General features: G+C 42.0%; 2 protein-coding genes, 1 long non-coding RNA gene and 1 other non-coding gene across 11 annotated transcripts in view; 2 read left to right on the forward strand and 2 right to left on the reverse strand.

Annotated features, from left to right (window-relative positions):
- LOC118376519 (inversin-like) overlaps positions 1–26,678 on the forward strand; it is a 60,451-nt gene extending 33,773 nt beyond the window's left edge. For both annotated transcript variants that reach the window (XM_052514936.1, XM_052514937.1), the window contains exons 9-18: positions 1,277–1,432; positions 11,476–11,561; positions 11,715–11,861; positions 12,070–12,176; positions 13,430–13,639; positions 14,241–14,464; positions 15,096–15,834; positions 16,752–16,951; positions 23,644–23,730; positions 25,232–26,678. In XM_052514936.1, coding sequence (XP_052370896.1) covers positions 1,277–1,432; positions 11,476–11,561; positions 11,715–11,861; positions 12,070–12,176; positions 13,430–13,639; positions 14,241–14,464; positions 15,096–15,834; positions 16,752–16,951; positions 23,644–23,730; positions 25,232–25,338 — 2,063 coding nt within the window. In that variant the 3' untranslated portion in view covers positions 25,339–26,678. The remainder of the gene's footprint in view (positions 1–1,276; positions 1,433–11,475; positions 11,562–11,714; positions 11,862–12,069; positions 12,177–13,429; positions 13,640–14,240; positions 14,465–15,095; positions 15,835–16,751; positions 16,952–23,643; positions 23,731–25,231) is intronic.
- Positions 16,958–23,637, forward strand: LOC127928037 (uncharacterized). Of its 7 annotated transcripts, none has more exons than XR_008130085.1 (4): positions 16,958–17,440; positions 20,963–21,523; positions 21,932–22,033; positions 22,085–23,637. It is a non-coding gene; the product is annotated as an uncharacterized LOC127928037 (long non-coding RNA). The 7 variants fall into 7 exon arrangements; XR_008130081.1 differs by having other exon boundaries at positions 20,963–21,319; positions 21,371–21,523; positions 21,932–23,637; XR_008130080.1 differs by having other exon boundaries at positions 20,963–21,166; positions 21,218–21,523; positions 21,932–23,637.
- On the reverse strand, positions 23,170–23,242 carry trnat-cgu (transfer RNA threonine (anticodon CGU)). The gene has a single exon. It is a non-coding gene; the product is annotated as a tRNA-Thr (tRNA).
- The window catches only part of LOC118376523 (testis-expressed protein 10 homolog), a 28,735-nt gene continuing 27,517 nt past the window's right edge, over positions 26,677–27,894 (reverse strand). The window contains exon 17 of the mRNA XM_052514940.1: positions 26,677–27,341. Coding sequence (XP_052370900.1) covers positions 27,231–27,341 — 111 coding nt within the window. The 3' untranslated portion in view covers positions 26,677–27,230. The remainder of the gene's footprint in view (positions 27,342–27,894) is intronic.

Consider the following 27,894-nt stretch of genomic DNA (forward strand, 5'->3'; position numbering starts at 1 on the left):
ATACATACTCTCTCTGATACACATACACTCTCTGATACACTCTCTCTGATACATACTCTCTCTGATACACATACTCTCTCTGATACACATACTCTCTCTGATACACATACTCTCTCTGATACACATACACTCTCTGATACACATACTCTCTCTGATACACATACTCTCTCTGATACACATACTCTCTCTGATACACATACTCTCTCTGATACACATACTCTCTCTGATACACATACTCTCTCTGATACACATACTCTCTCTGATACACATACTCTCTCTGATACACATACTCTCTCTGATACACATACTCTCTCTGATACACATACTCTCTCTGATACACATACTCTCTCTGATACACATACTCTCTCTGATACACATACTCTCTCTGATACACATGCTCTCTCTGATACACATGCTCTCTCTGATACACATACTCTCTCTGATACACATACTCTCTCTGATACACATACTCTCTCTGATACACATATTCTCTCTGACACACACACACATGCGCACACACACACACACACACACACACACACACACACACACACACACACACACACACACACACACACACACACACACACACACACACATAAATACATAGAAACACACACACACACACAACCAACAACACACACACACACACACACACACACACACACACACACACACACACACACACACACACACACACACACACACACACACACACACATAAATACATAGAAACATACACACACACATACACACACACAGACACACACAGACACACACACACACACACACACACACACACACACACACACACACACACACACACACACACACACACACACACACACACACACACACACACACACATACACACACCATCCCCAAGCTGTAGACATGCTATCCTTTGTCCCCTGCTCTGCCCCGTGGGCTGATTGGAGCACTAATCACCATGGTGATGGCCCCGCTTCCTGCCCTGCAGGGACAATTTATGTGAGCATATGCTAATGAGTTGGTAAAATATGCAAATGATCTGGTGTACTATGCTAATGAGGTTGAATGTGATGGGGAGCAGAGTGGGTTGATCAGAGTCACTGGAGTAGATAGATGGGCCAGGGTGTAAATATTGACTGACATTAAATAACATCACAACACAGTACAGGGTCAAAGTGCAACAAATTACTTTTCATTTGACGAACTGGTTCTGAAAACTCGAGTAGGTGAGGCTGCTGAAGTGTGTGGAGACTGAAAATCTCAACTAAATGTGTGTGTGTTGCAGCGCTGCACGCGGCCTCTCTGTCAGGTCATGTGAGTACAGTGAGGTTGCTGTTGGAGAGAGGAGCCATAGTGGACAGTCTAGACGTGATGAAACACACGCCTCTGTTCAGAGCCTGTGAGATGGGACACCGCCACATCATCCTCACACTTATCAAAGGTACACAGCAAAGATGTGGATAAATTAACATTTTGCTTTACTCAGGTCGTTGACCATTGGAAAAAAGGAGCGAGTGAGATGCCTCACTTCCTCTTCCATCTCTGGTACGCAGTAAACCAGTGTGTGTGGTGGTGATTATTGTAGACTTGGTATCCTAGTCCTTCAATACATTGTGGTCTGATAGCAGTGAAGAGTTTGTGGTCATACACGCATCCTTAAAAACATAGGTGCTCACATCCCCAAATATACACATTCCCCTCACATCCCCAAATATACACATTCCCCCTCACATCTCCAAATATACACATTCCCCCTCACATCCCTAAATATACACATTCCCCCTCACATCCCCAAATATACACATTCCCCCTCACATCCCTAAATATACACATTCCCCCTCACATCCCTAAATATACACATTCCCCCTCACATCCCCAAATATACACATTCCCCCTCACATCCCTAAATATACACATTCCCCCTCACATCCCTAAATATACACATTCCCCCTCACATCCCCAAATATACACATTCCCCCTCACATCCCTAAATATACACATTCCCCCTCACATCCCCAAATATACACATTCCTCTCACATCCCCCAAAATACACATTCCCTTTCACATCCCCAAATATACACATTCCCCCTCACATCCCCAAATATAGACATTCCCCCTCACATCCCCAAATATACACATTCCCCCTCACATCCCCAAATATACACATTTCCCCTCACATCCCCAAAAATACACATTCCCTTTCACATCCCCAAATGTACACATTCCCCCTCACATCCCCAAATATACACATTCCCCCTCACATCCCCAAATATACACATTTCCCCTCACATCCCCAAAAATACACATTCCCTTTCACATCCCCAAATATACACATTCCCCTGACATCCCCAAATATACACATTCCCCTCACATCCCCAAATATACACATTCCCCTCACATCCCCAAATATACACATTCCCCTCACATCCCCAAATATACACATTCCCCCTCACATCTCCAAATATACACATTCCCCCTCACATCCCCAAATATACACATTGCCCTCACATCCCCAAATATACACATTCCCCTCACATCCCCAAATATACACATTCCCCTCACATCCCCAAATATACACATTCCCCCTCACATCTCCAAATATACACATTCCCCCTCACATCCCCAAATATACACATTGCCCTCACATCCCCAAATATAGACATTCCCCCTCACATCCCCAAATATACACATTCCCCCTCACATTCCCAAATATACACATTTCCCCTCACATCCCCAAAAATACACATTCCCTTTCACATCCCCAAATGTACACATTCCCCCTCACATCCCCAAATATACACATTCCCCCTCACATCCCCAAATATACACATTTCCCCTCACATCCCCAAAAATACACATTCCCTTTCACATCCCCAAATATACACATTCCCCCTGACATCCCCAAATATACACATTCCCCCTCACATCCCCAAATATACACATTCCCCTCACATCCCCAAATATACACATTCCCCTCACATCCCCAAATATACACATTCCCCCTCACATCTCCAAATATACACATTCCCCCTCACATCCCCAAATATACACATTGCCCTCACATCCCCAAATATACACATTTCCCCTCACATCCCCAAATATACACATTCCCCTCACATCCCCAAATATACACATTCCCCCTCACATCCCCAAATATACACATTTCTACCTCACATCCCCTAATATACACATTCCGCCTCACATCCCCAAATATACACATTCCCCCTCACATCCCCAAATATACACATTCCCCCTCACATCCCCAAATATACACATTTCCCCTCACATCCCCAAAAATACACATTCCCTTTCACATCCCCAAATATACACATTCCCCCTGACATCCCCAAATATACACATTCCCCCTCACATCCCCAAATATACACATTCCCCTCACATCCCCAAATATACACAATCCCCATCACATCCCCAAATATACACATTTCCCTCACATCCCCAAATATACACATTTCCCTCACATCCCCAAATATACACATTCCCCCTCACATCCCCAAATATACACATTTCCCCTCAGATCACCAAATATACACATTCCCCTCACATCCCCAAATATACACATTCCCCTCACATGAACATTATGCGCATGAAGCATGGTGTGTGTCATTTCACTTTGGTGTATAGTCAATCACAATTGAGCACAGAGGTATATAACGATTATATGCAGTGCCTTGCGAAAGTATTCGGCCCCCTTGAACTTTGCGACCTTTTGCCACATTTCAGGCTTCAAACATAAAGATATAAAACTGTATTTTTGGGACACAATCATGAGGTGGATTGGATATTTCAAACTTTTTTAACAAATCAAAAACTGAAAAATTGGGCGTGCAAAATTATTCAGCCCCTTTACTTTCAGTGCAGCAAACTCTCTCCAGAAGTTCAGTGAGGATCTCTGAATGATCCAATGTTGACCTAAATGACTAATGATGATAAATACAATCCACCTGTGTGTAATCAAGTCTCTGTATAAATGCACCTGCACTGTGATAGTCTCAGAGGTCCGTTAAAAGCGCAGAGAGCATCATGAAGAACAAGGAACACACCAGGCAGGTCCGAGATACTGTTGTGAAGAAGTTTAAAGCCGGATTTGGATACAAAATATTTCCCAAGCTTTAAACATCCCAAGGAGCACTTTGCAAGCGATAATATTGAAATGGAAGGAGTATCAGACCACTGCAAATCTACCAAGACCTGGCCGTCCCTCTAAACTTTCAGCTCATACAAGGAGAAGACTGATCAGAGATGCAGCCAAGAGGCCCATGATCACTCTGGATGAATTGCAGAGATCTACAGCTGAGGTGGGAGACTCTGTCCATAGGACAACAATCAGTCGTATATTGCACAAATCTGGCCTTTATGGAAGAGTGGCAAGAAGAAAGCAATTTCTTAAAGATATCCATAAAAAGTGTTGTTTAAAGTTTGCCACAAGCCACCTGGGAGACACACCAAACACGTGGAAGAAGGTGCTCTGGTAAGATGAAACCAAAATTGAACTTTTTGGCAACAATGCAAAACGTTATGTTTGGCGTAAAAGCAACACAGCTCATCACCCTGAACACACCATCCCCACTGTCAAACATGGTGGTGGCAGCATCATGGTTTGGGCCTGCTTTTCTTCAGCAGGGACAGGGAAGATGGTTAAAATTGATGGGAAGATGGATGGAGCCAAATACAGGACCATTCTGGAAGAAAACCTGATGGAGTCTGCAAAAGACCTGAGACTGGGACGGAGATTTGTCTTCCAACAAGACAATGATCCAAAACATAAAGCAAAATCTACAATGGAATGGTTCAAAAATAAACATATCCAGGTGTTAGAATGGCCAAGTCAAAGTCCAGACCTGAATCCAATCGAGAATCTGTGGAAAGAACTGAAAACTGCTGTTCACAAATGCTCTCCATCCAACCTCACTGAGCTTGAGCTGTTTTGCAAGGAGGAATGGGAAAAAAATGTCAGTCTCTCGATGTGCAAAACTGATAGAGACATACCCCAAGCGACTTACAGCTGTAATCACAGCAAAAGGTGGTGCTACAAAGTATTAATTTAAGGGGGCTGAATAATTTTGCACGCCCAATTTTTCAGTTTTTTTTTTGTTAAAAAAGTTTGAAATATCCAATAAATATTGTTCCACTTCATGCTCTATCTACTGAGTCATACAGGACTACACTAGTGTACCATGATCTACCAACTGAGTCATACAGGACTACACTAGTGTCCCATGCTCTACCTACTGAGTCATACAGGACTACACTAGTGTATCATGCTCTATCTACTGAGTCATACAGGACTACACTAGTGTACCATGCTCTACCTACTGAGTCGTACAGGACTACACTAGTGTACCATGCTCTACCTACTGAGTCATACAGGACTACATTAGTGTACCATGCTCTACCTACTGAGTCATACAGGACTACACTAGTGTACCATGCTCTATCTACTGAGTCATACAGGACTACACTAGTGTACCATGCTCTACCTACTGAGTCATACAGGACTACACTAGTGTACCATGCTCTACCTACTGAGTCATACAGGACTACATTAGTGTACCATGCTCTACCTACTGAGTCATACAGGACTACACTAGTGTACCATGCTCTACCTACTGAGTCATACAGGACTACACTAGTGTACCATGCTCTACCTACTGAGTCATACAGGACTACACTAGTGTACCATGCTCTACCTACTGAGTCATACAGGACTACATTAGTGTACCATGCTCTACCTACTGAGTCATACAGGACTACACTAGTGTACCATGCTCTACCTACTGAGTCATACAGGACTACATTAGTGTACCATGCTCTACCTACTGAGTCATACAGGACTACACTAGTGTACCATGCTCTACCTACTGAGTCATACAGGACTACACTAGTGTACCATGCTCTACCTACTGAGTCATACAGGACTACACTAGTGTACCATGCTCTACCTACTGAGTCATACAGGACTACATTAGTGTACCATGCTCTACCTACTGAGTCATACAGGACTACACTAGTGTACCATGCTCTACCTACTGAGTCATACAGGACTACATTAGTGTACCATGCTCTACCTACTGAGTCATACAGGACTACATTAGTGTACCATGCTCTACCTACTGAGTCATACAGGACTACATTAGTGTACCATGCTCTACCTACTGAGTCATACAGGACTACACTAGTGTACCATGCTCTACCTACTGAGTCATACAGGACTACACTAGTGTACCATGCTCTACCTACTGAGTCATACAGGACTACATTAGTGTACCATGCTCTACCTACTGAGTCATACAGGACTACACTAGTGTACCATGCTCTACCTACTGAGTCATACAGGACTACATTAGTGTACCATGCTCTATCTACTGAGTCATACAGGACTACATTAGTGTACCATACTCTACCTACTGAGTCATACAGGACTACATTAGTGTACCATGCTCTACCTACTGAGTCATACAGGACTACACTAGTGTACCATGCTCTACCTACTGAGTCATACAGGACTACACTAGTGTACCATGCTCTACCTACTGAGTCATACAGGACTACATTAGTGTACCATGCTCTACCTACTGAGTCATACAGGACTACATTAGTGTACCATGCTCTACCTACTGAGTCATACAGGACTACACTAGTGTACCATGCTCTACCTACTGAGTCATACAGGACTACATTAGTGTACCATGCTCTATCTACTGAGTCATACAGGACTACATTAGTGTACCATACTCTACCTACTGAGTCATACAGGACTACATTAGTGTACCATGCTCTACCTACTGAGTCATACAGGACTACACTAGTGTACCATGCTCTACCTACTGAGTCATACAGGACTACATTAGTGTACCATGCTCTACCTACTGAGTCATACAGGACTACATTAGTGTACCATGCTCTACCTACTGAGTCATACAGGACTACACTAGTGTACCATGCTCTACCTACTGAGTCATACAGGACTACATTAGTGTACCATGCTCTATCTACTGAGTCATACAGGACTACATTAGTGTACCATACTCTACCTACTGAGTCATACAGGACTACATTAGTGTACCATGCTCTACCTACTGAGTCATACAGGACTACACTAGTGTACCATGCTCTACCTACTGAGTCATACAGGACTACACTAGTGTACCATGCTCTACCTACTGAGTCATACAGGACTACATTAGTGTACCATGCTCTACCTACTGAGTCATACAGGACTACATTAGTGTACCATGCTCTACCTACTGAGTCATACAGGACTACATTAGTGTACCATGCTCTACCTACTGAGTCATACAGGACTACACTAGTGTACCATGCTCTACCTACTGAGTCATACAGGACTACATTAGTGTACCATGCTCTACCTACTGAGTCATACAGGACTACATTAGTGTACCATGCTCTACCTACTGAGTCATACAGGACTACACTAGTGTACCATGCTCTACCTACTGAGTCATACAGGACTACATTAGTGTACCATGCTCTATCTACTGAGTCATACAGGACTACATTAGTGTACCATGCTCTACCTACTGAGTCATACAGGACTACATTAGTGTACCATGCTCTACCTACTGAGTCATACAGGACTACACTAGTGTACCATGCTCTACCTACTGAGTCATACAGGACTACACTAGTGTACCATGCTCTACCTACTGAGTCATACAGGACTACATTAGTGTACCATGCTCTACCTACTGAGTCATACAGGACTACATTAGTGTACCATGCTCTACCTACTGAGTCATACAGGACTACACTAGTGTACCATGCTCTACCTACTGAGTCATACAGGACTACATTAGTGTACCATGCTCTACCTACTGAGTCATACAGGACTACATTAGTGTACCATGCTCTACCTACTGAGTCATACAGGACTACATTAGTGTACCATGCTCTACCTACTGAGTCATACAGGACTACACTAGTGTACCATGCTCTACCTACTGAGTCATACAGGACTACACTAGTGTACCATGCTCTACCTACTGAGTCATACAGGACTACATTAGTGTACCATGCTCTACCTACTGAGTCATACAGGACTACACTAGTGTACCATGCTCTACCTACTGGGTCATACAGGACTACACTAGTGTACCATGCTCTACCTACTGAGTCATACAGGACTACACTAGTGTACCATGCTCTACCTACTGAGTCATACAGGACTACATTAGTGTACCATGCTCTACCTACTGAGTCATACAGGACTACACTAGTGTACCATGCTCTACCTACTGAGTCATACAGGACTACATTAGTGTACCATGCTCTACCTACTGAGTCATACAGGACTACACTAGTGTACCATGCTCTACCTACTGAGTCATACAGGACTACATTAGTGTACCATGCTCTACCTACTGAGTCATACAGGACTACATTAGTGTACCATGCTCTACCTACTGAGTCATACAGGACTACATTAGTGTACCATGCTCTACCTACTGAGTCATACAGGACTACATTAGTGTACCATGCTCTACCTACTGAGTCATACAGGACTACACTAGTGTACCATGCTCTACCTACTGAGTCATACAGGACTACATTAGTGTACCATGCTCTACCTACTGAGTCATACAGGACTACACTAGTGTACCATGCTCTACCTACTGAGTCATACAGGACTACATTAGTGTACCATGCTCTACCTACTGAGTCATACAGGACTACACTAGTGTACCATGCTCTACCTACTGAGTCATACAGGACTACATTAGTGTACCATGCTCTACCTACTGAGTCATACAGGACTACACTAGTGTACCATGCTCTACCTACTGAGTCATACAGGACTACACTAGTGTACCATGCTCTACCTACTGAGTCATACCAGGACTACACTAGTGTACCATGCTCTACCTACTGAGTCATACAGGACTACATTAGTGTACCATGCTCTACCTACTGAGTCATACAGGACTACACTAGTGTACCATGCTCTACCTACTGAGTCATACAGGACTACATTAGTGTACCATGCTCTACCTACTGAGTCATACAGGACTACACTAGTGTACCATGCTCTACCTACTGAGTCATACAGGACTACATTAGTGTACCATGCTCTACCTACTGAGTCATACAGGACTACACTAGTGTACCATGCTCTACCTACTGAGTCATACAGGACTACACTAGTGTACCATGCTCTACCTACTGAGTCATACAGGACTACACTAGTGTACCATGCTCTACCTACTGAGTCATACAGGACTACATTAGTGTACCATGCTCTACCTACTGAGTCATACAGGACTACATTAGTGTACCATGCTCTACCTACTGAGTCATACAGGACTACACTAGTGTACCATGCTCTACCTACTGAGTCATACAGGACTACATTAGTGTACCATGCTCTACCTACTGAGTCATACAGGACTACATTAGTGTACCATGCTCTACCTACTGAGTCATACAGGACTACACTAGTGTACCATGCTCTACCTACTGAGTCATACAGGACTACATTAGTGTACCATGCTCTACCTACTGAGTCATACAGGACTACATTAGTGTACCATGCTCTACCTACTGAGTCATACAGGACTACATTAGTGTACCATGCTCTACCTACTGAGTCATACAGGACTACACTAGTGTACCATGCTCTACCTACTGAGTCATACAGGACTACATTAGTGTACCATGCTCTACCTACTGAGTCATACAGGACTACATTAGTGTACCATGCTCTACCTACTGAGTCATACAGGACTACACTAGTGTACCATGCTCTACCTACTGGGTCATACAGGACTACACTAGTGTACCATGCTCTACCTACTGAGTCATACAGGACTACACTAGTGTACCATGCTCTACCTACTGGGTCATACAGGACTACATTAGTGTACCATGCTCTACCTACTGAGTCATACAGGACTACATTAGTGTACCATGCTCTACCTACTGAGTCATACAGGACTACATTAGTGTACCATGCTCTACCTACTGAGTCATACAGGACTACATTAGTGTACCATGCTCTACCTACTGAGTCATACAGGACTACACTAGTGTACCATGCTCTACCTACTGAGTCATACAGGACTACACTAGTGTACCATGCTCTACCTACTGAGTCATACAGGACTACACTAGTGTACCATGCTCTACCTACTGAGTCATACAGGACTACACTAGTGTACCATGCTCTACCTACTGAGTCATACAGGACTACACTAGTGTACCATGCTCTACCTACTGAGTCATACAGGACTACATTAGTGTACCATGCTCTACCTACTGAGTCATACAGGACTACACTAGTGTACCATGCTCTACCTACTGAGTCATACAGGACTACATTAGTGTACCATGCTCTACCTACTGAGTCATACAGGACTACACTAGTGTACCATGCTCTACCTACTGAGTCATACAGGACTACACTAGTGTACCATGCTCTACCTACTGAGTCATACAGGACTACACTAGTGTACCATGCTCTACCTACTGAGTCATACAGGACTACACTAGTGTACCATGCTCTACCTACTGAGTCATACAGGACTACACTAGTGTACCATGCTCTACCTACTGAGTCATACAGGACTACATTAGTGTACCATGCTCTACCTACTGAGTCATACAGGACTACACTAGTGTACCATGCTCTACCTACTGAGTCATACAGGACTACATTAGTGTACCATGCTCTACCTACTGAGTCATACAGGACTACACTAGTGTACCATGCTCTACCTACTGAGTCATACAGGACTACATTAGTGTACCATGCTCTACCTACTGAGTCATACAGGACTACATTAGTGTACCATGCTCTACCTACTGAGTCATACAGGACTACACTAGTGTACCATGCTCTACCTACTGAGTCATACAGGACTACATTAGTGTACCATGCTCTACCTACTGAGTCATACAGGACTACACTAGTGTACCATGCTCTACCTACTGAGTCATACAGGACTACACTAGTGTACCATGCTCTACCTACTGAGTCATACAGGACTACACTAGTGTACCATGCTCTACCTACTGAGTCATACAGGACTACATTAGTGTACCATGCTCTACCTACTGGGTCATACAGGACTACACTAGTGTACCATGCTCTACCTACTGGGTCATACAGGACTACACTAGTGTACCATGCTCTACCTACTGAGTCATACAGGACTACACTAGTGTACCATGCTCTACCTACTGGGTCATACAGGACTACATTAGTGTACCATACTCTACCTACTGAGTCATACAGGACTACATTAGTGTACCATGCTCTACCTACTGAGTCATACAGGACTACATTAGTGTACCATGCTCTACCTACTGAGTCATACAGGACTACATTAGTGTACCATACTCTACCTACTGAGTCATACAGGACTACATTAGTGTACCATGCTCTTGTAATGCAGGATTTGGGTGAGCTTACTATGGTGAAGAATGCCTCATGGATTTTCATTGTGTAGGCTCTGCTCGTGTCCACCTGGTGGATCTAGATGGACACACTGCTCTGCACTGGGCGGCTCTGGGAGGGAACGCTGAAGTCTGCCAGGTCTGTCTTTACACCTTTATATACTTTAATTATCACTGAACACTTCTTCATTTGTCTTCATTTCCTTTCCTAATAGACTGTCTTAAGGATGTGTTGTTCAGGTCATTGAGCCGGTTGGCTGGTACTGTAACCTCATTGTGATGGTCATGGTAGTTGCTGATGGAGAATGGGATCAGTCCTAACGTCCAGGACCAGGCAGGCAGGACTCCTCTCCAGTGTGCTGCTTATGGAGGGTACATCACCTGTATGGCTGTACTACTCATGGAGAACAACGCCGACCCTAATATACAGGACAAAGAGGTACACACACACACACACACACACACACACACACACACACACACACACACACACACACACACACACACACACACACACACACACACACACACACACACACAGACACAGACACAGACACGAAGTGCTCTCCACTGGTCCTGTCCTACTGTGTGTGTCTGCAGGGCAGGACAGCTCTCCACTGGTCCTGTCCTACTGTGTGTGTCTGCAGGGCAGGACAGCTCTCCACTGGTCCTGTAACAATGGGTATCTGGATGCTGTGAAGCTGCTGCTGAACTCTAATGCCTTCCCCAACCACATGGAACACAACGAGGAGAGGTGAGGAGGAGGTGGATGTTGAGGAAGTGCCTCATCTATAGTTTGGAAGGACATCAGCTCCTACAACAGTAGCAAGTATCGATTTAGATTCAAAAAGTAGCTGTTGGTATTGTCTTGCTAAGACAATTTAGTTTTTGTGCTGTCTCTCTACCTAGTGGCCTACTAAATTATATTTTGACTTGTATTTTCCTACTGGCACTGACTGATAACTACAGGTAACTAGCAGGATAAAGGAAACCCCAACATATCACGTCTTAATAGGTCACTGGGCACCACGAGCCAGAACCGCTTCAATGCACCTTGGTATAGATTCTAAGTGTCTGGAACTCTTGGAGGGATGCGACACCATTCTTCCACCAGAAATTCCATCATTTGGTGTTTTGTTGATGGTGGTGGAAAACGCTGTGTCAGGCTCCGCTCCAGAATCAACTGGGTTGAGATCTGGTGACTGAGACGGACATGACATGTGGTTGACATCTTTTCATACTCCTCAAACCATTCAGTAACCAATCGTGCCCTGTGGATGGGGGCATTGTCATCCTATGGAGGCATAGACATGGTAGCCAAAATAATGTCCTGCACAGCATTTTTATACATGGCCCTAAGCATGATGGGATGTTAATTGCTTAATTAACTCAGGAACCACACCTGTGTGGAAGCACCTGCTTTCAATATACTTTGTATCCCTCATTTCCTCAAGTGTTTCCTTTATTTTGGCAGTTACCTGTACTTTATTGAGGGAAAATGTACTTGCTACGATTGAAGGAACTGTCTCACCTAGCTACGTTAAGATGAATGCACTAATGTAAGTCGCTCTGCATAAGAGCGTCTGCTAAATGACTAAAATATCAATGTAAAATGATGTGTTGTAATTTTCCGAATGTATTTTGTGAATTTGTTCTGTGTTTGTTGTTTTTTACAAAGCAAGTTCATTAGGTTAAAGATACACAATGCAGAAATCATTCCGCCATTTCCTGGTTACTAAAATTCCAATTCTAATATCAGTTTATGTGACAAAACAAGCAAGTATAGCGTAGAGAATCATTGTACCATCTAAACTATTGTGAAATATATCTTCCATAACCAATAATGTTGTATTTTCAGCTGTTTGAAGCTGGTGTACAGATGCCAAAACATTGAGAACAGGAAGCATGTGTGTGTGTGTGTGTGTGTGTGTGTGTGTGTGTGTGTGTGTGTGTGTGTGTGTGTGTGTGTGTGTGTGTGTGTGTGTGTGTGTGTGTGTGTGTGTGTAGGTACACCCCCCTGGACTACACCCTCCTAGGGGAACACAGTGAGGTGACTCAGTACATGTTGGAGCATGGAGCTCTGTCTATAGCGGCCATCCAGGACATCGCTGCTGCTTCCATCCAGGCCCTGTATAAAGGATACACCGTTCGCAAGGCCTTCACCGAGAGGAAACAACTACTGATGAGACACGAACAGCTACGCAAGGACGCAGCCAAGTACCATACACACACACACACACACACACACACACACACACACACACACACACACATTCTCTTTCTATCTATTTTCTCTCTCTCTCTCTCTCTCTCTTCTCTCTCTCTCTCTCTCTCTCTCTCTCTCTCTCTCTCTCTCTCTCTCTCTCTCATCTCTCTTTCTCTCCATCTCTCCCTGTCGTATTCCCCCAACCCATATAGAAACAGTCACACTCTCTCCATATCCATCTTTCCACCTGTCATCCCTGCACACATATACATCTTCTCCCTGTCTCTCTCTCTCTCTCTCTCTCTCTCTCTCTCTCTCTCTCTCTCTCTCTCTCTCTCTCTCTCTCTCTCTCTCGCTCACACATCCCTCTCTTATAATTCTACACTGTTTGTAATAAACAGCCTGTAATGGTCTCTCTGTGCTTGGAACTCCTATTAGGCTTGGATTACTGAAAGGATTCTCCTGTTGTTCTTTGTAACATCAGGACAAGTTTGTGATGTTGGTCAGGGCTGGTTCAGCGGTAGAGTTTAGATAAGGCTTTGAGATAAGGTCGTAACTAGGGTTAGGGTGTATGTGTGAGACGTGTGTAATATGTGTCATGATGTCACTCAGGAAACGCGAGGAGGAGCAGCGGAGGCGGGAGGCGGAGCAGCAAATCTCATTGGCCAGAACAGAGAAACAGAGGATGTTATTGGCCCGTGCTGAGCAGGAGCAGCAGTCATTGGCTGAGACTATGAAGGAACTGTCAGTGTATGAGAGAGAGGCAGGAGGCGGGGCTAATACAGCCTCCAAAGCAGAACAGACCAATAGCATAGAGGAGACACGGAAACATAGAGGTACGGACATACACACACACAGGAGGCTGCTGAGGGGAGGACGACTCATAATAATGGCTGAAATGGAGTTCAAATGGAATGTTATCAAACATGTGTTTGATTCCATTCCATTGATTCTGTTCCAGATATTACTATGAGCCCCAATTAAGGTGACGCCAAACTAGTTTTCATTGGGAAGGCAGATAAAGCCTTTTTGATCAAAATCATTCACTTTTGCATGTGAATCCTACTCATTACTGTTCCGTTGAGAAGGGCGCTCCTGCCTCACTGCTTTTGCTCGTTCTCGTCGTGGGTCATAGACCGGTGCCCTGCGGCTCGGCTTAATCAGATCTGCTCAATGAAAAACAGGTGAAATTATGAAGGCCATCTTCATTATCTCCTACCATATTTCACAAGTTGACTGCAGATATTTACTTAAAAAGTAGCTACAAATATTCAAATGTATTAAAAAAAGAAGTAGTTTAAACAGTATTGACGGTCCTGAAAAACCATCCCGTGGCTTTTTCCATAACCCTGGACTACGGTATATATACGGTAAACCACCCAAACCTAACACACATATACACACACACATATACACACACACGTATTCACCCACTCTCTCAGTCTCTTACTTCCCTCTCTTTCTCAGCACATAGAAGCAGACCCTCCAGGAGAGGGAAGGAGGCACAGCCAGCCAAAGGCCCTGACCCCGTGGTGACCCCTCACCACTCAGTGACCTCTGACACCATGCCCCCTGCCCAGGGGTATAGGGTCAGGGAGCGTCTCTCTCCTGCAGGCTGTAGCCGACCCCCCAGCCCAAAACACCGACCCCCCACCACACCCAGGACCAAGAGACTCACCTCTGCAAACACACACACTCCCTCCAACACACACACTCCCTCCAACACACACACTCCTTCCAAAACACACACTCCCTCCAACACACACACTCCTTCCAAAACACACACTACCTCCAAGACACACACTCCCTCCAACACACACACTCCTTCCAAAACACACACTCCCTCCAACACACACACTCCCTCCAACACACACACTCCTTCCAAAACACACACTACCTCCAACACACACACTCCTTCCAACACACACACTCCTTCCCACACACACACTCCATCCAACACAGACACGTCTACTCGCCCCACCATGGATCAAGAAGCCCCCAGCACTAGGGAACGCACCCCTAGAAGCAAGAGAGACACACACACCAACACACACAACCCCAGACACAGAACACGCCCTGCCACAGACCATACCACCTCCTCCAGCAAGAACCACAAAGCCTCCACACAGTCACACCGCCCCAGCAGCAAGCCCAGGGAAGGGTACAGAGACCAGGCTGCCTGCACTATCCAACGAGCCTGGAGGAGGTAAGGTTGAAGCCCGACCAGGGATGGTCTGCTTTTCATTCTTCCCATTCCCTCTCCAAGCTGAGCCAGTACTGGGAGTACTGCCATGGAATAGAGCCTGTGGCCCCTTTACCAAAGCAGAGGTGCTCAGGTAGTTTCTCTCTGGCCCAATACCAAGGTTGGCTCTGAGATGGCTTCCCAAACAGCCTGGAGGAAGTGTGTGTATGGTTTAAAGGGGGAGGGGTATATTGTGCTCCACAGTAGCATTCTCTCTTACCAAGAGAGTGTGGCAGTGCCATGTGGTGCCCACATGTGTCTTCCCTCCACACACTCACACACCAACTTACACACAGTGTCTCCCCCTCATGCTCTCTGTCGTCTGGCTGCCTGCCCTCCTACCATCAACACCTCCATGACGGGGAAGAGAGGGGGGAGGTGGGGGAGACAGGGGGTATAATCTGGATCAATCTCAGTGTTTTAACGAGAGGCTAAAAGTTCAGGCGTGCCATTCTAATAGCTACCAGCAGCTTCTCATTCAGGATCTACTACCCCACATCGGAAAGCCCTCTGTTCCCAGCCGCCAGTAGATGTGTGTGCGTGCGGATGCGTGTACTGATTTAATTGTAGTATACAAGTAATAAGCTTTTTCTACTAAGCTCTTAAAGTATGCCATGGCCGGGTTCAGTTCTCCTAGAGGAAGTGTTATGTATTGATGCTGAAGAGTAGCGGACCCAGAATTGAGCCTTGTGGAACCCCTGAGGTTGGACTAATTATTATTTCTCACCCCTCTTAAACCAGCTTTTCCAGGGATGCCTGTAACATTTTTCAGTGAATTGAATAATGTCCGAATGTCATGTGCTGTTTAATATACGAACTGAATAGGTTGGACAAATGAAGGCCTCTATAATGTACCGTGTTCTGGGTGTGTTTGTGTGTAGGTTCCATGTGCGAGGCAGATTGAGGGAGGCTTTTGGTGCTGGGAAAAGAGTGGAGCCACCTGAGGTCGCCTCTCTCCTGATCCAGCTGCTCTGGGATAGGCCGGCGTTCCCTGGTCACACCCCTATTAGGACCAAGCCTGAGGCCAGAGTTCCACCCACCAAGACAGCAGCCAAGAGCTCAGTGCTGCAAAGCATCTATGGTAAAGCCTGGCATTCTGTCCAGAATGTTTGATTCTGTCTTTCATTTGTTTCAACTCTGAACTGTTAACATTTAGAAATAAACCAATTCTTATCAGCGCCTAGTCGCCTACTGTGAATGGGTGCATTACTGCCGAGCTACAACTTCAAACTCCAACATATCTGTATGGAAATAGTATAGGGAGGTGTATAGTCCACTGAAGATATTAATATATGTATAGAATTGTTATAGGGAGGTGTATAGTCCACTGAAGATATTAATATCTGTATAGAATTGGTATAGGGAGGTGTATAGTCCACTGAAGATATTAATATCTGTATAGAATATGTATAGGGAGGTGTATAGTCCACTGAAGATATTAATATCTGTATAGAATTGTTATAGGGAGGTGTATAGTCCACTGAAGATATTCATATATGTATAGAATTGTTATAGGGAGGTGTATAGTCCACTGAAGATATTAATATCTGTATAGAATTAGTATAGGGAGGTGTATAGTCCACAGAAGATATTAATATATGTATAGAATTGGTATAGGGAGGTGTATAGTCCACTGAAGATATTAATATCTGTATAGAATTGGTATAGGGAGGTGTATAGCCCACTGAAGATATTCATATATGTATAGAATTGTTATAGGGAGGTGTATAGTCCACTGAAGATATTCATATATGTATAGAATTGTTATAGGGAGGTGTATAGTCCACTGAAGATATTCATATATGTATAGAATTGTTATAGGGAGGTGTATAGTCCACTGAAGATATTAATATCTGTATAGAATTGGTATAGGGAGGTGTATAGTCCACTGAAGACATTAATATCTGTATAGAATTGGTATAGGGAGGTGTATAGTCCACTGAAGATATTCATATATGTATAGAATTGTTATAGGGAGGTGTATAGTCCACTGAAGATATTAATATATGTATAGAATTGGTATAGGGAGGTGTATAGTCCACTGAAGATATTCATATATGTATAGAATTGGTATAGGGAGGTGTATAGTCCACTGAAGATATTCATATATGTATAGAATTGGTATAGGGAGGTGTATAGTCCACTGAAGATATTCATATATGTATAGAATTGGTATAGGGAGGTGTATAGTCCACTGAAGACATTAATATCTGTATAGAATTGGTATAGGGAGGTGTATAGTCCACAGAATATATTAATATATGTATAGAATTGGTATAGGGAGTGTATAGTCCACTGAATATATTAATATATGTATAGAATTGGTATAGGGAGGTGTATAGCCCACTGAAGATATTATTATCTGTATAGAATTGGTATAGGGAGGTGTATAGTCCACTGAAGATATTCATATATGTATAGAATTGTTATAGGGAGGTGTATAGTCCACTGAAGATATTAATATCTGTATAGAATTGTTATAGGGAGGTGTATAGTCCACTGAAGATATTAATATCTGTATAGAATTGTTATAGGGAGGTGTATAGTCCACTGAAGATATTCATATATGTATAGAATTGTTATAGGGAGGTGTATAGTCCACTGAAGACATTAATATCTGTATAGAATTGGTATAGGGAGGTGTATAGTCCACTGAAGATATTCATATATGTATAGAATTGTTATAGGGAGGTGTATAGTCCACTGAAGATATTCATATATGTATAGAATTGTTATAGGGAGGTGTATAGTCCACTGAAGACATTAATATCTGTATAGAATTGGTATAGGGAGGTGTATAGTCCACAGAATATATTAATATATGTATAGAATTGGTATAGGGAGGTGTATAGTCCACTGAATATATTAATATATGTATAGAATTGGTATAGGGAGGTGTATAGCCCACTGAAGATATTATTATCTGTATAGAATTGGTATAGGGAGGTGTATAGTCCACTGAAGATATTCATATATGTATAGAATTGTTATAGGGAGGTGTATAGTCCACAGAAGATATTAATATATGTATAGAATTGGTATAGGGAGGTGTATAGTCCACTGAATATATTAATATATGTATAGAATTGGTATAGGGAGGTGTATAGCCCACTGAAGATATTATTATCTGTATAGAATTGGTATAGGGAGGTGTATAGCCCACTGAAGATATTATTATCTGTATAGAATTGTTATAGGGAGGTGTATAGTCCACTGAAGATATTCATATATGTATAGAATTGTTATAGGGAGGTGTATAGTCCACAGAAGATATTAATATCTGTATAGAATTGTTATAGGGAGGTGTATAGTCCACTGCATATATTAATATATGTATAGAATTGGTATAGGGAGGTGTATAGCCCACTGAAGATATTATTATCTGTATAGAATTGGTATAGGGAGGTGTATAGCCCACTGAAGATATTATTATCTGTATAGAATTGTTATAGGGAGGTGTATAGTCCACAGAAGATATTAATATCTGTATAGAATTGTTATAGGGAGGTGTATAGTCCACTGAAGATATTCATATATGTATAGAATTGTTATAGGGAGGTGTATAGTCCACTGAAGACATTAATATCTGTATAGAATTGGTATAGGGAGGTGTATAGTCCACTGAATATATTAATATATATATAGAATTGTTATAGGGAGGTGTATAGTCCACTGAAGACATTAATATCTGTATAGAATTGTTATAGGGAGGTGTATAGTCCACTGAAGATATTCATATATGTATAGAATTGTTATAGGGAGGTGTATAGTCCACATAAGATATTCATATATGTATAGAATTGTTATAGGGAGGTGTATAGTCCACTGAAGACATTAATATCTGTATAGAATTGGTATAGGGAGGTGTATAGTCCACAGAATATATTAATATATGTATAGAATTGGTATAGGGAGGTGTATAGTCCACTGAATATATTAATATATGTATAGAATTGGTATAGGGAGGTGTATAGCCCACTGAAGATATTATTATCTGTATAGAATTGGTATAGGGAGGTGTATAGCCCACTGAAGATATTATTATCTGTATAGAATTGTTATAGGGAGGTGTATAGTCCACAGAAGATATTAATATCTGTATAGAATTGTTATAGGGAGGTGTATAGTCCACTGAAGATATTCATATATGTATAGAATTGTTATAGGGAGGTGTATAGTCCACTGAAGACATTAATATCTGTATAGAATTGGTATAGGGAGGTGTATAGTCCACTGAATATATTAATATATATATAGAATTGTTATAGGGAGGTGTATAGTCCACTGAAGACATTAATATCTGTATAGAATTGTTATGGGAGGTGTATAGTCCACTAGAAGATATTCATATATGTATAGAATTGTTATAGGGAGGTGTATAGTCCACTGAAGACATTAATATCTGTATAAAATTGTTATAGGGAGGTGTATAGTCCACTGAATATATTAATATATATATAGAATTGTTATAGGAGGTGTATAGTCCACTGAATATATTAATATATATATAGAATTGTTATAGGGAGGTGTATAGTCCATGAAGACATTAATATCTGTATAGAATTGTTATAGGGAGGTGTATAGTCCACTGAATATATTAATATATATATAGAATTGTTATAGGGAGGTGTATAGTCCACTGAATATATTAATATATATATAGAATTGTTATAGGGAGGTGTATAGTCCACTGAAGACATTAATATGTGTATAGAATTGTTATAGGGAGGTGTATAGTCCACTGAATATATTAATATATATATAGAATTGTTATAGGGAGGTGTATAGTCCACTGAAGACATTAATATCTGTATAGAATTGTTATAGGGAGGTGTATAGTCCACTGAAGACATTAATATCTGTATAGATTTGTTTATAGGGAGGTGTATAGTCCACTGAATATATTAATATATAATATGTATAGAATTGGTATAGGGAGGTGTATAGCCCACTGAAGATATTATTATCTGTATAGAATTAGTATAGGGAGGTGTATAGTCCACAGAAGATATTATTATCTGTATAGAATTGGTATAGGGAGGTGTATAGTCCACAGAATATATTAATATATGTATAGAATTGGTATAGGGAGGTGTATAGTCCACAGAAGATATTAATATCTGTATAGAACTGGTATAGGGAGGTGTATAGTCCACTGAAGATATTAATATCTGTATAGAATTGGTATAGGGAGGTGTATAGTCCACTGAAGATATTAATATCTGTATAGAATTGGTATAGGGAGGTGTATAGTCCACTGAAGATATTAATATATGTATAGAATTAGTATAGGGAGGTGTATAGTCCACTGAAGATATTAATATCTGTATAGAATTGGTATAGGGAGGTGTATAGTCCACTGAAGATATTAATATCTGTATAGAATTGGTATAGGGAGGTGTATAGTCCACTGAAGATATTAATATATGTATAGAATTGGTATAGGGAGGTGTATAGTCCACTGAAGATATTAATATCTGTATAGAATTGGTATAGGGAGGTGTATAGTCCACTGAAGATATTAATATATGTATAGAATTGGTATAGGGAGGTGTATAGTCCACTGAAGATATTAATATCTGTATAGAATTAGTATAGGGAGGTGTATAGTCCACAGAAGATATTAATATCTGTATAGAACTGGTATAGGGAGGTGTATAGTCCACTGAAGATATTAATATCTGTATAGAATTAGTATAGGGAGGTGTATAGTCCACAGAAGATATTAATATATGTATAGAATTAGTATAGGGAGGTGTATAGTCCACTGAAGATATTAATATCTGTATAGAATTGTTATAGGGAGGTGTATAGTCCACTGAAGATATTAATATCTGTATAGAATTAGTATAGGGAGGTGTATAGTCCACAGAAGATATTAATATATGTATAGAATTGGTATAGGGAGGTGTATAGTCCACTGAAGATATTAATATCTGTATAGAATTAGTATAGGGAGGTGTATAGTCCACAGAAGATATTAATATCTGTATAGAACTGGTATAGGGAGGTGTATAGTCCACTGAAGATATTAATATCTGTATAGAATTGGTATAGGGAGGTGTATAGTCCACTGAAGATATTAATATCTGTATAGAATTGGTATAGGGAGGTGTATAGTCCACTGAAGATATTAATATATGTATAGAATTGGTATAGGGAGGTGTATAGTCCACAGAAGATATTAATATCTGTATAGAATTGGTATAGGGAGGTGTATAGTCCACTGAAGATATTAATATATGTATAGAATTGGTATAGGGAGGTGTATAGTCCACTGAAGATATTAATATCTGTATAGAATTGGTATAGGGAGGTGTATAGTCCACTGAAGATATTAATATATGTATAGAATTGGTATAGGGAGGTGTATAGTCCACTGAATATATTAATATATGTATAGAATTGGTATAGGGAGGTGTATAGTCCACTGAAGATATTAATATATGTATAGAATTGGTATAGGGAGGTGTATAGTCCACTGAATATATTAATATCTGTATAGAATTGGTATAGGGAGGTGTATAGTCCACAGAAGATATTAGCAGGCTTCCATCTAAGACGTACAGTGTCTCGATGAAGGAAAATATTTGTTTCCTGAGGTGATGGTATGATGCTGTTTGGTTTTGTGATGTTATGTTCAAACAGAATTAGAGCAGCATCAATGCAGAGAGTTAGCAATAACTATTTACCTTATAATGTTAATATACACATGCAATCACACATAGTTGTATAATCATATAGAGATGTGTGTGCGTTGTGTGTTGTAATAACTTCTGATATGAGTTCGGCCCGTAGACACACCTGACCTTCAGCACACATGACCAGGTGATGATGGGAGACTGGGCAGAAACCTACTAGTGCCAACACACAGACATACACATCGTCACACACACACAAACATACACACCGATACAACCAGAAAGACTCCCTACCTTTTCTGGCCTGACGTGGTAGCCCGCCCCCTTTCACACATACACACACTGACAGTCCTGTCGGCTGCTGCTGTGAAAAGTTCAGAGCTGTCAGGGGGAATGTCAGACGACTGCGTAGAGCTGTCTGCTGAACACACACACACACTCACGAAACCCATTGTCTCTGTCAGACATACAAACCCATCAACCACATTCACCTGTGTGTGTGTACAGAGGTATCGCAGAACGTTGGTGTTTTTCCTATTTCTTTTGTTCAGTTTCACTCTTCTTACAGGTTGACATTTCCAAGTCGTTACTTCATTCCTTTCACCCTGCATTGTTTGGTGGTACAGGTGTAGTGTTGACAAAAATTGTTATCACTTGAAGGCCCCAGCGGGATTTGAACTCGCGACCCCTGGTTTACGAGACCAGTGCTCTAACCACTGAGCTATGGAGCCTTGCTTTTTACAGTTCAACCAGGAGGAGAAAAGGATTTAAATGATACTCCCTTTCGAGAACAAAGATAGCCACACGCCCAACCTGACAGGCAGGTTACCAGTCAGACTCCTAAAACAAAGGACTCTCCCTGATCTCACTTATACAGCTTACCTCAGTTTAGCAGTTACAGTTAAATGAATGAATGAAACCCAAATGAGACGGATTGCAAATGCCCTATTTTACCTTGGTCTTTCCAGAAGGATTGTGTGTGTAGCGATTCACCATTCAAGCTAGCAGCCTTGGCCAATTTGTATATTTCAGACTTACAATGTTGCTATTTTCTTTCCAGATGTTTCTGTGTATAATGACTGTATGTGTGTGTGTATATGTATGGAGATTATGTGTGTTTATTGTCTTGTAGGAGGTTCTGTGGCCCGAAGGGGGCGCTCTCTCGGGGGTTCTCAGTCTCAGATACTACTGGACCTGTCACTACGCACACACAGCCAGCGTGAGTACTATCTCACACACACACACACACACACACACACACACACACACACACACACACACACACACACACACACACACACACACACACACACACACACACACACACACACACACACACCTGGGTATATTACACACACAGATCACTGGATCACTAGTCACTTTAATAATGCCACTTTAATAATGTTTACATATCTTGCATTACTCATCTCATATGTACATCTCATATGTCCTTGTTTTTGAAAAGAAACTCAGCTTCATTAAATAGTACCCTCAAAACACCCGTCTCAACGTCAACAGTGAAGAGGCGACTCCAGGATGGTGGCCTTCTAGGCAGAGTTGCAAAGAAAAATACATATCTCTGGCCACTAAAAATGGATGGTCAAAAGAACACAGACAATGAACTCTGCCTAGAAGGCCAGCATCCTTGAGTCGCCTCCTCACTGTTGACGTTGAGACGGGTGTTTTGCAAGTATGATTTAATGAAGCTGCCAGTTGAGGACATGTGAGGCGTCTGTTTCTCAAACTAAACACTCTAATGTACTTGTCCTCTTGCTCAGTTGTGCACCAGGGCCTCCCACTCCTCTTTCTTTTCTGGTTAGAGCCAGTTTGCACTGTTCTGTAAAGGAAGTAGTACACAGCGTTGTACCAGATCTTCAGTTTGTTGGAAATTTCTCACATGGAAAAGCCTTCATTTCTCAGAACAAGAATAGACTGACGAGTTTGTTTGTTTGTTTCTTGCCATTTTGAACCTGTAATCAAACCCACAAATGCTGATGCTCCAGATACTCAACTAGTCTAAAGAAGGCCAGTTTTATTGCTTCTTTAATCAGAACAACAGTTTTCAGCTGTGCCAACATTATTGCAAAAAGGTTTTCTAATGTTCAATTAGCCTTTTAAAACAATAAACTTGGATTAGCTAACACAACGTGACATTGGAACACAGGAGTGATGGTTGCTGATAATGGGCCTCTGTACGCCTATGTAGATATTCCATAACAAATCAGCCTTTTCCAGCTACAATAGTCATTTACAACATTAACAATGTCTACACTGTATTTCTGATAAATTTGATGTTATTTTAATGGACAAAGAAATTGCTTTTCTTTCAAAACAAGGACATTTCTAAGTGACCCCAAACCTTTGAACGGTAGTGTATATATTGTATTTTATACCATCTATTGCATCTTGCCTATACCGCTCTGTCATTGCTCATCCATATATTTATATGTGTATATTCTTATTCCATTCCTTTACTTAGATTTATTTGTGTGTATTAGGTAGTTGTGGAATTGTTAGATTACATGTTAGTTATTGCTGCACTGTCGGAACTAGAAACACAAGAATTTCGCTACACTTGCAATAACATCTACTAACCATGTGTATGTGACCAATACAATTTGATTTGATTAATTTGATTTCGGGAATAGAGTGATGTGGATGAACTGTACACAATGTGTTTCCTCTGTTAGCATGTTGTTTCCTTCTGTGTGTTTCTGCAGTGAGCAGTGTGGAGTGTGTGCACCTGTGTGATGCAGTGGGGCAGGCCAGGCAGTACTCCTACCACCTCAGACCCCACAGCGCTGGACAGGGCCGGGGGAAACACTGACGACTACACACACAACCTGCATGTGTACTTCGTGGCTCAGTTGGTAGAGCATGGCGCTTCTACTGCTAGAGTACTGGGTTCGATTCCCAGGACCAGCCATATGTGAAATGTATGTACGCGTGACTGAGTTGCTTTGGATATAAGCATCTGCTAAATGGTGCACATATATATGTGTGTGTTGTCTTGAAATTACTTACCCAACTGCCTTATCATGGTGGAGTTATTGGCCAGATTGTAAACAGAGCATCTATATACTGACAAGAGGGGGGGCCCCAATGGTGTAACTATAGGAATATTTTTCTACAGAGGTGGGAACTCTTTAGCCAATGAGGGTGGGTTTGCATGTGAATAATGCTGATATAACAGACTTCTCAGAGATGCCGCATGTGTCCACTTATCAGTACAGTTGTAATAACCTAAATATTACAAAATGTATATTTGGTCAAATAAGCCTCACGTATCAATTGGACCACCATATAAAAAATCCCCAATTAGTCTGTGTCATGCTGTATTTTCAGGCAGAGTAATCCCTCTTGCATAGCCTCTTCCTCTCAGATTGTACTCTCTGTGCCCAGTATTAACCATGGAGGAGTTCTTGGCCTGATTTTTTATACTACTGGACACAGGAAGAGAGGACAAAGTTATGAGACCTCACAGGGCACAGTTAATTCAACCAACATGGTATGTGTGCAAGATCATTTCAACCATACAGAAAATGAACACACACACAGAGATAACCTTTCCTCCCATGTGGAGAATGAGGCAGTCTGTCAACAGCCGGTCATACAGCCAGCCCACCTGCAGACGCTGACACACACACCTGCTTGCAGACACACACACTTCCCGTCAGCCATAACACTTGTACTAGGTTGTAGTCAACTCTACCTCAGTATCTACCTGAGCAGGTTCCCACAGGCATGCATGCCCCTCCCACTTTCCCCCTTCAGCCATAATAGTAGGTACACAGATGTACACAAGGTCATTTAGGTCCAGAGGGTACACGTGTACCTGTGCTTTCTCTGTAGGACTCTGTGGAGGGGGGTATATTTATGCATTTTATACACTCCGTTACTCTTTAATTGTATATTATACATCACTTCCTGCCTTAAAGAAATAGTTGACTTAAAGTTAGCCAGATGTTTGTGGCACCTCATCAAGATGAACTGTCACTTAAGAAACTGTGTTTTAGTGTTGATGCTGTTCACTCTGATGCACTACTGTTGAGACACTATCAGATGCCAAGGCTTTACATTTATGAATGAATACCAACCTCAATGTTAATGTCCATGTTGTTTTTCTACTCTTTTAGAAAACTTCTTAAATAAATACATTGACAAGTTTGAGTGACTCCAGCTTTATTTTCTCTTTTTGTAATAAAAACAGTAATCAGTTGAGAAATCCTTTAATTCGGTCTTGGAGATGCAGTGTGTGCAGGTGTTAGTTCCAACCCAGCACTGATTCAGGTGATTAGTTAAAGAAGTATGTTAGTGCTGCACTGTAACTAAAGCCTGTACATCCTTTTATCTCTCCAGGACTAGTGGTGGCCACAATATTTAGCAATATGAAGAAAACAGTTGGTTTTGGGCCAGGAATAAAAGCTGAATGAGGAGGACAGAGAGACCGATGGGGAAGACAGGATGTCAGGTTAGACCAGGGGTGTCAAACTCATTCCACAGATGACCGAGTTCTGCAGGTTTTCCTTTTTTCCTTTCAATTAAGACAATCAGGTGAGGGGAGTTCCTTACTCATTAGTGACCTTAAGTCATCCATCAAGTACAAGGGTGGAGCGAAAGCCCTCAGACACTATGACCTCCGTGGAATAAGTTTGACGTGTGGGTTAGACAGTGGACAGAGAACAGTAAGACGGGCCTGTGGTTGGTTTGGGGCCTAGGTCAGTAAATGTCTCGGAGCCCCAGGTTTCCCCGATGAGTCGCCATGGTTACGCTGTAGCAGTACAGCAGGTCAGTCATCCACTGCTCCTTGGACTCACCTCGACAGTACCTCTGGAACACACACACCATCATTAGAACCTCAGAGAACACACACCACACTTACTTTTTATTCTAACATGATACTTGTTTAAGCTTCCTTCCTTACTACAGTGAGGTTCTGTACAATGTGTTGTAATAGAGTTGCATTAGCCAGCATGTAGTTGTAGTTGACTGTGTGTGTTTACCGTGAGGTCCTGTATAATGTGTAGTAGAGTTGCATTAGCCAGCATGTGGTTGTAGTTGACTGTGTGTGTTTACCGTGAGGTCCTGTATAATGTGTTGTAGTAGAGTTGCGTTTGCCAGCATGTGGTTGAGTAGATGACTGTGTTTACCGTGAGGTCCTGTATAATGTGTTGTAGTAGAGTTGCGTTTGCCAGCATGTGGTTGAGTAGATGACTGTGTTTACCGTGAGGTCCTGTATAATGTGTTGTAGTAGAGTTGCGTTTGCCAGCATGTGGTTGAGTAGATGACTGTGTTTACCGTGAGGTCCTGTATAATGTGTTGTAGTAGAGTTGCATTAGCCAGCATGTGGTTGTAGTTGACTGTGTGTGTTTACCGTGAGGTC

The sequence above is a fragment of the Oncorhynchus keta genome, unplaced genomic scaffold, assembly GCF_023373465.1.
Source record: "Oncorhynchus keta strain PuntledgeMale-10-30-2019 unplaced genomic scaffold, Oket_V2 Un_scaffold_20222_pilon_pilon, whole genome shotgun sequence".
NCBI lineage: Eukaryota > Metazoa > Chordata > Actinopteri > Salmoniformes > Salmonidae > Oncorhynchus > Oncorhynchus keta.